Consider the following 9,427-nt stretch of genomic DNA (forward strand, 5'->3'; position numbering starts at 1 on the left):
CGGGGGTTGTGCGGGAGACGCGTTGGGGCAAGGCGTGGGCAGCCGCGCCCGGCAGAGGGGACCGAGACGGAGCATTTCAGCCTTGCAGCACGTCTTGGGAAATGTCCTGGTAACGCCTTCGCGTTAACCATTTGGGAAGCGGCTGTGTTTCTGTGTATCTAAAATGCCGTGCGAGACTGAGAAGTTCGACCCCCGGGAAAGCGAAATTCTGCTGCCTGTCCACAGTGCCACGTATGCATCCTGCCCAGGGAGGTGGTGGAGCCACCGTCCCAGGAGGTGTTTGAGGAGAGACTGGACGTACGTGTGCACTCAGTGCCGTGGTCTAGTTAACGTGGTGGTTTTGGGGCATGGATTGGTCTCGGTGATATCAAAGGTTTTTTCCAACCTAATTGATTCAGTGATTCTGTGTAAGGTGCCACCAAGTAAAAGTGCTCCAGAACCCAAGTTCTACCACTTTATTTTAGCCATGCATAAAGCAATCAGAGCCTCGGTTTTGCATGCACGTATGGCTGGCTGGTCATGAGCAATGCCATTGATTTCAGTGGCTTGGTGGGGGATCAGAGGTGGCACCTGCGTGTGTGCTCAGGGTTACTTGGGGAAGGGGCTTGGACGACAACTTTGGAGGCATCTGGATGCTTTGCAGTCAAAAACAGCAAGAAGCCAATGATGCTGACAGTGATCAGAGTGGGAGTAACCATGCCATTCATGAGAGGTTTTTGGACCTGTGTGATTTAGTCAGTGGATGAAATTCCACCATTGACCCACCTGTTACTGAAATATACTTGGTTACCAGGGTAATCATGTATATTTCAGTAATGAGGTAGCACATTTAACAGCTAGGTAAACTTCTAATAAAATGCTCCACAGTTTTTCTCGTTTCTTTTTCATCACAGACTTGTGCAATTGCTCATGTAACTGCCAAAACAATGCCACACGAAGACACTGAATGCAGGAAAGGTTCTGCACCAAATATACGTGATCCTGCTACAAGAGAACTCTCTGTCGTTGTGCCTTCATACAATGAGGAAGACCGGTGTAAGATTTTTCTTGTTTTGAGGAAAAGAAGAAAATCTATCTGTTGTTACTGTAATAATGCAGAGGTCAGTTGTGTTAGCAGTAGATTCTGGCAGGCCAGATTATGTATCAGATTTTGGACACAGTTTCCAGAAAACAGTCCAAGTCCATTGAATTTCAAAATTAAGGAATTGTGTAACTTGATTTCTACTGCTAAAAATAGCACTTGTAAGAATCCTCTTTATTTTAATGATCCCCAGAAGAATGGCTGTTCATTTCCCCTGTAAATGCTGCAAGTCAAGAAGTAGAAAAATACTTTTAAAATTGATTTGAGAGCTTCCCACTCTTTAAACAACAGCAGCAGCTTCAGACAAGCAGAAAAATGGATGGTCTCACAGGTTTGTCTTTGACTTGGCCATAGATAGGAGTACCTGATACTGAGTGAAGGCTTTTAGATGTGATAGAAATAATCAAGCTCTAAAGCTGATGTGGCAGTACACATGCCAACAGGTTCCTTAAATAAAGTCAGTGCTGGTTTGCAGGGTCAGTCATGAAGACCGATTTTTTTTTCCTTTATTGTTGTATAGAGAATTACATACTTCAAAATGAAAAGTTGGTTCCTCAGAAAAAATGTTTTTATCCTGTCTTTTTATCACATGTGTGATTTTCATCAGTGTTTTTTCTGCAGTCATAAAGGACAGCACTTAGAGTTGCAGCTGCTAAGCTTTTTTACTGAAGGTAGTGTTGTATGAAAGAGTTGATTTGCTCAGCTTCGCTTTGTGGTTGTTTTCAGCTTGCTTGTGCAGGTGCTTGTGGTGCTCTTCCTGTTATAATCTACTAACCTAACCTCCTCCACCTTTTCTTCTAGTACCTCTTATGATGGACGAAGCTTTGGATTATCTAGAAAAAAGACAGGTATTCTTGCATTCAAAATTCTTTTTTTTTTCTGTGTATTGTGTATAACAAGTCAGTGATCAAGTCACTTTGTTATGTTAGTGTACATTAGAACAGTAATACCTGGCCGCTTATAAGTAATGCTTCTGTTTCTTATCAGTTATTTTTAGATCAAGTGCCAGAAAGGATTTTTAAATTAAGTAAAAATTTAATATACTATTATAGGATGAAAAAATCTTCGTATGCATGAAATCTGTCCAAGACAGAGCTAAGGATTAACCATGCATTTAACTTTCTAAACTAAATCCTGGTTTGTTCCAACGAGTTTCTTAAGCATCTGTTCTGCATTAGGGTTTGTTCTCTGCATAAGAAGCTCGTTGTGAAAGTTTGTGGATTTTGTTTTGGTTTGTTTTTCTTAACAGTGATGTTCTTCTGAGCTTTCATCTTCTACAATAAATTGATTTCTCAGTTCTAGATGGTAGCATGACAAACCAATGTAATTGTACATGCATCAAATGCGACAAAATTCTTTAATTATCCCATCTTAACAAATTTTCTGCATTATATTAGTGTCTGTTGGCAGCCATGAACGACTGCTAGGGAGAAAAAAGTAATGATGTTTGAAAGTCCTACTGCCTACTTAAGAAATTGGATGAAATGCATTTTTTCTGCTTTTATTTTCAAGAAACGAGATCCTTCATTCACTTATGAAGTGATAGTGGTTAATGATGGTAGTAAAGATCAAACTGCAAAGGTAAGAAAAAGAAGTGTCTTCCCAAGCAATCAGAGGCATGGATTTTTGTTTGGATTTTTGTATATTTGTGGGATATAACAATGTTTCAGATTTATATTTTGGTGCTTGAAGCAGTTGACAATTGAAGTTCACATTTCTGATTACTTTCTGTCATTTTCCTATATGCGTCGTGGATGTCACATATGCACATGAATACACATATAATTCTTTTGCAAGTTCTAGTTTTCTTGATTGGCAACTGTGATAGCCATTTTCCTGCAGCTGAGATTCTAAGAATTCTAATCCTAACTTCAAGAAATTTTGCATTAAATACTCCACATGTGCATAGCGATGATGTGAATATGAATTCGAGGAAGCTAAAAAATCTTTTTAAATATCCCATTTGTACTGTGATTGGCAAAACAGCTGACACAGTTCTTTCCCACACCCTTCATGGGATTGTTCATTTAAAAATCGACGTGCCAGTAGTAGTATTTTCAAAATAGTTCTGTATTCTTCTGCTTCAACTTTGGTGCATGTCACTGGCAAGGAAGGCCAGCCAACTTGCGGTGGTTTTTTCCTACTGCTTGGAAGGTGTTTGAGGTAGCTACTAAAATGCATATTGCTTTTTGATTTTCTGTCCTTAAGTTTGTCCATTAAGGATTGCTCATATATATATGTGACTTCTGTGCATTCTTTCTGCCATCTCTTTCAACTGAGCATACAATGGCTGCTGGCCTCTGGACTTGAAAGGACTCAAGACAACCGTTAGAAAAAATTAGGAGAAAACTCAAGCTTTCTTTTCCCACAACATGTACTAAAATGTGCAGATCCTTACAGTGTGAATGGGATTTTAGATCAATGTGAATTTTTCTTCAAACCCACAAATAGCAGCAAGACAAGTGAGAAATAGGTAGCTGTCACAGAAAATTCTATTTCTTTTATTAACTATGGGTGTTAATAGAAAAGGTCTGTAATAGTATGATAGAAATTAAATTAGGATTGAGTTTTTTGGAGGTAGGAGGATGGGGATTGAAATTGCTTAGGGAAATATCCTGTTCTTATTGAACATTACTTAGTTTCTTCAGTCTTCTTGTTTTGACTGTGAACTGTTTTTTATTTTCCCAAACAGACTGCAGCGAACACTGGCAATGTATTGTGCCGACTGAAGTGGTTATAGCTCTGTGCTATTAATTTATTTTCTTTTGGAGGGTGAGCAAATGTAAACTTCTCCCTTGGTTCCTGGTTTTGTTTTATGCTGGCTTTTTGTGTATCTGTCAGGTTGCAAAGGAGTACTGCAAGAAATATGGAAGTGACAAAGTGCGAGTGATATCTTTGGAAAAAAATCGAGGGAAAGGGGGAGCAGTCAGGACGGTAATTAATACTTTCATCTCCTTCTCTGTTTGAACTACCTGTGCCCAAATATACAGAAGATAGAGCTGTTCTGACATTTTGAATTTAACGCATTAACAAAATGATTATGAGAAAACTGAGTACAGATTCTATAAATTAAAGCAAAAACTTTTTTCAAAATAAGTTTATTTTAGGTCTTGGTAGCAGTGTTGTCTTTCCAGAAAGATCAGTAGCAAAGACATTTTTTTAATATGAGAATTCAAAGTGGAAAAAAATGCTTGAATTTCATATTCATGTTCTACTTAGAAATAGGCTTGCATTTATAAAAGCCAACCAAAATAAACCAACCAAAACTGTTACAGATTAAATTTCAGGTTTTGTAGACAAAATAGAGCCGAAGTTGCAAACTTTGCTCTCCAGGTCATAGCTGTGGTTTTTAAGATTGCTGATAAACAAGCACTCATCCAGCAAAGTTTATGTTTACTGCAGCCCACTGCTATCACCCACACTCAATAGTCAAAACAGCACAATTTATGCTTTCACATAGACATTATTATAAAGTGAACTTGTTCTAAAAATAAAATAGCCGTTACACATTTAGAAGGAACATTTTATTCCTGTGATGAATGACACTTTGCTTTTCTGAAAAAGGGTGGTATCATCTGTGGCTTGTCAGTGATGTGTCTTTATCTGTATTTTCAGCTCTATCTTTAATATGTCAATTTATTTTTTAAGAAAAATGAGTAACTATAGGAAATGGAGAGAACATATGGAACTGTTTTGAGGTTATTCCAAGAGAAGGAGAGCAATTTTCTGTGTGATACACTTTTGTAATGCATAGTATAGAGTGAATGTGTGTACAACTACTTCCTTGACAGGCTTTTCCAAATGCTCACATGCTTGGTTGTGACAGTACTTTTGTCAAACCCACTGCTAATTGTTTTTCAGTGATACTGTAACTTGAGACTTAATCTTAAATTAGTTTTGAGAAATAGCTCTTGAATTTTCTTGAAACAGTGTTAGGAAAAACTCGCACTACATCCTGCTTTCCTTTGCTCACATGACAAAGAAAAGCCATCCAGTGCAGTGGCAGCTGCTAATCACTGCTTCTTAGTGCTCCCCTCTAGAGCTGACTTTTAGATTTAGATTTTTAGTAGCAGCTTACTGACTTTTAGATTTAGGTTTGTAAAGCTTCTAGTTTGCAAGCTTTTCCTGAGAGAGATTGTTAGCCTTTCGTGTTCATGCATTGTCTGTCACTGTGGACACCTCAGTGTGAAGTCCCTAGATGTTATTAGACTATAAATAAGTAATTTATTGTTAGTAGCAGAATATTAATATACCTGTTGTGTAGAATCTGTGAGATATCACTGTCTTGTTACTACATTAGGTTTTTGCAGTGTCTTGCACCTAGCTTTCAACAAGTAATTGATTTCAAATGTGTTGATTTTTTTACTGACTATTTTTATTGCAGGGTGTCTTTAGTTCTCGGGGGAAAAAGATTCTTATGGCTGATGCAGATGGAGCTACAAAATTTGCAGATATTGAAAAAGTAGAAGAAGGTCTAAACAATCTCCGGCCATGGCCTGTGAGTATAAATTCTCATGCTTTTACTTTAATACACATGCATACTGTAATACACAAGATTGGCTTTTGTAATTCTCTTCAACTTTTTTGAGATCCAGGTGAAGATGTAGTTGTAAGTCTGAAAACTTAAGTGTAAGGTTAGAAACCTCAAGAATGGGCTGTCAGAAGGAGCTTCCAATGGAGTTCTGACCTCCTTTGCATCCATTGTGTCTACTTCAAGGCAGTACAGAATGTTCTATTTGCTGTTTATGCTTCCTTCAAATTGTTTGAAGTTGTTCTGTTCTGTATAAATACCATGTGGTGCCTACTTAGTTTTCTTTGTTAACTGTTTTGTTTTTTCATTTTATCTGATGTCATCCTATATACCTTTAAGGGTGCATCTTAATTCCACCCTCTTTTATACAGGTTTTCTTTTCTCAGGGTCCTTAGTTTAATGACAGTATTTGGAAGAACTTTTATTGTAAACAAAAATTCAGAAACCTGTGGAACAAGAACACCTCCCTGCATAGTCATTCTCTTTTGTGAGCTTGACTTGAAAGAACCGAGGTTTATTTTCTGCTTAAAGGCAGATGAGTGAGGTACTTGTAGCAGGTTTCCCAGAGTGCCAGAAGGGATGTGCAGCCTTCCAGCCAGAGCTGCAGGGGATGTAGCTGTGGAAGGGGTCACAGTCTGCAAGTGCAGGAGCACAAGTGCGGGACCCGATGCGCAGCGTGTGGCCCTGATGCTTTTCCCTACCAGGGTGGCAGCAGCTGCTGGTTCTCCAGCATTGGCCTCACACTCTCAAATAGAGTAGATTTGAGAGATTTCATGTGAGAAATAGTAGTGCAAGAATAATGTTAAACTTTTTGTTCTGATCATGTTGATTTAATTTGAGATTATATTTTTGGCTGATACCATGGCATTTTATTTGTTTGAAGATACATCGGTGCAACAAGTACCTTATTCTGTTATCCCTTCCATTGTGCAATATTTAAGGAAAATGTACATTTTAACAGAATTTAGTTCTTAGGAATTCTATGTGCTTATCTGTGCTGTTAAACACATTTGTCATATGTGTCCAGTAAACAATGTAAGCTAAACCAGACCTGAATAAATTGAGGCAATTTGTATGCACCATGTGCAAATTGTAATAAACTTCATATTGTCTCTTTATTGTAGAAGACTGATTTACACTCAAAACCTAGCAGTACAAGAAATGCAGCTACAGGAAGCAGAAAAGTATACTGCTTTGAAGTTTTTTATTTTACAGTTGTCAACACAAGGTTCCACTGATTCAAAAAAAATTTGTTTAAGTAATAACTCTTTGAATTCCTGTACAGAAGGAGATGGCGATTTCCTGTGGTTCTAGAGCTCATCTGGAGAAGGACTCAATAGCAAAGGTTTGTTTCCGTTTCCTGCTGTGTACTAATACCCAAATATTTCCATTATTTGTTTCTGCTCTACAGATTTTGCAATCAGATAATCAATATTTGTAAAAGAATGGAAGCTAAAAGTAAGAAAAAGCTTATCATAAGTGCAGGATGTGCTCCATCATATACAAAGGATGTGTTCTAGATTTCAGGCACTTTGAACTCATTTCAGTTAGTGTTCCAATTTATGGATGTATTTTTTATTGTTAAGAACATCTCACAAGCAGAGCTTCTAAACCCTGAAAGAATTACTAGCTAGTAACCAGTACTAGGGCTGGAATGGAAGGCAGCTGATGAGTTCATTATTACTGATTTCCTTCCAGTGCAAGAACTTGGCCTGCAGATCTTGAAACCTGTGTAAAATGAGTCAGGGACAATTATCAGCCAGCTGTTTGAAGAGTACCTCTTTTCATGGGAAAGTGGTTTCAGTTTTCTGTATTACTCCTAGTAAAATTTTTGAGTTTTGAACACGCAGACAGTACTGTTCTGTGTGTGACTCTTGTGTAATAAACAGTGATGCACAGGCACATGGCCTTATCTTGCATCTGATTTTCTGATGTCTTGGCAGGCAGTAATTGACAAAGCACAGGCATGGAACTTGTATTGCAGCAGACACATTGCTGGGCTCGTTTTTTTCAGTGTCATTGGATGTGCTCATCATGGTGAATGTTTGCAAGAGTAAGCTTTGTTTATACTGATGTTTAGTACTTGAAATTATTCAAAAATACATACACAACTACTAAAATAGTTACAGAAGCTCAAAAGAAGTTACACTGGTAATGTCCAGCCTCTGGTAGCTCTGTAGTTTTTTCTCCTGGTTTATCGGATAGTATTGGAGTGGTTCACTCGAAAGAGATCTTGCAAATACTGCTGCATGTATATTAGCATCCAAACAAAAAAAAAGAAACAAACAAACAAAAAAAACACCCCTTCATCAGTATCAGAAACTAGGAACTACTACAGGGGAGCCTAGAAAAAGTATTTCATTGCATTGTCAAGTACTGAATGTGGACACTTTTTTCGGTGCATTCATACTTCTTTTCATCTTTGAAGCTCTTGCTGCATTAAGGAGAGGAATTGGAACAGGACATTCATCTTTTAATACAAAAGTACAATTTTTAGGACGTGTCCATCCTTTGCTTCCTGTTTTTCCCCATATTTCTGATTTTTTAATAGAGGAATCACAAACTGGTTAGGTAGTACCGATTTGCTTGAACTGTGTAGCCCATTTCGTTTCATCACCCAGCTGTCCCTAGACTGGAATAGAAAGACTACATTTACTATAGTGGAAAAAGACTGTTGTATAGTGCAGTAGGTATAAAAAAATTGCAGAGCAATCTTTTAGATGTTAGGATTTCTCTCTGGACTTACTGGCATCTAAAACAGTAGAATGAAGCTGTGATAAGCAGCTGTATTGAATTTATTAACATCAGAATTTCACCCTTGTGTTCAGTCTCAATACATCAAGAATTCTGGTCTGCTTCCAGAATTGTTAATGTCCTTTAATGAATCTATACTATGACTTGCATAAATAGTCTTAGGAGTGATAAACATAACCCAGGAACTCCTCTTTGTGTAGTAAGTGCACAGTTTGACTGTCTGACAGTATGCAGCCTCCTAGCACTTCCCTTTTGGTACTAGTGTGAGCCTTATGTTCTTGGTCACAGAGCCAAAAGACCCAAAGAAGCTACACCAGATCCACCATAAACCTGGGGCAGGATCATTTTTCAGAAGGCAGAAGCGATTAATTTGGTTTTCCTTAATCAAAGGCTATTACGTAATAAGCCAAGCATTTTCTCATTTTTCAAGTGAGATTCTAAGTTGTTGGCTTTAAAGGCATCTCTTATTACCCAGAGATACTTAACAGTTGAATTGTTGGCTCCTAAAGATTTTACATGATATGTGGCTTGCAGTCATAGATACAATCACTTAAACAGAGCTTGAGAATGGCAGTGAGTTCAGAAGCAATTTGTGGCTCAGAGTTCTAGTTGTTTAGGAACTGTCTTGAATAAAAGACTAAGGGGTACCTCTGCAAATCCAGGCTCCAGCCTCTGGAGTCTGTGGAAAAACTTACCTGTATGATTATCATGCCAAGAACACAAGTGTAACCAAAGAGTAGTTTGGGAACGTTCATCAAAAATATAAAATACATCTGTGAAAGCAAAAGAACAAAAGACATGACTGTACCATTGCTGGAAATATAAAATGAGATCTTGCACAGCAGCCTTTACTTTAGACCTAGTTTTCACTTGGTTCATCATATACTTCCAAAGAATCATGCAGTAGATACTATGGCTGTACCACTAGTTATTTAAAATCCAGGTGCAGGTTCCTGCTCTAGTTAGTAAAGCATAATCCAGAGTGAAAAACTGCTCTGAACTGGGGAGAGCAGAAAAAGGGACTTGGATTCCTCCTATCCTAGACCATACACGTGCCTGGC

At 38.0% G+C, this 9,427-nt stretch overlaps 1 protein-coding gene across 2 annotated transcripts in view; it reads left to right on the top strand.

Annotated features, from left to right (window-relative positions):
- ALG5 (ALG5, dolichyl-phosphate beta-glucosyltransferase) overlaps nucleotides 1-9,427 on the top strand; it is a 20,908-nt gene that overhangs the window by 809 nt on the left and 10,672 nt on the right. Inside the window, exons 1-7 of one of the 2 annotated variants that reach the window (XM_008631423.2) lie at nucleotides 140-297; nucleotides 894-1,035; nucleotides 1,883-1,929; nucleotides 2,594-2,662; nucleotides 3,923-4,015; nucleotides 5,466-5,579; nucleotides 6,898-6,957. In XM_008631423.2, the coding sequence (XP_008629645.1) occupies nucleotides 927-1,035; nucleotides 1,883-1,929; nucleotides 2,594-2,662; nucleotides 3,923-4,015; nucleotides 5,466-5,579; nucleotides 6,898-6,957 (492 nt within the window). In that variant the 5' untranslated portion in view covers nucleotides 140-297; nucleotides 894-926. Of the gene's footprint in view, nucleotides 1-139; nucleotides 298-893; nucleotides 1,036-1,882; nucleotides 1,930-2,593; nucleotides 2,663-3,922; nucleotides 4,016-5,465; nucleotides 5,580-6,897; nucleotides 6,958-9,427 lie in introns of those variants that run through there. The other variant, XM_017731313.1, reaches the window with a different exon arrangement.

The sequence above is a fragment of the Corvus brachyrhynchos genome, unplaced genomic scaffold (assembly GCF_000691975.1).
Source record: "Corvus brachyrhynchos isolate BGI_N302 unplaced genomic scaffold, ASM69197v1 scaffold103, whole genome shotgun sequence".
Lineage (NCBI taxonomy): Eukaryota > Metazoa > Chordata > Aves > Passeriformes > Corvidae > Corvus > Corvus brachyrhynchos.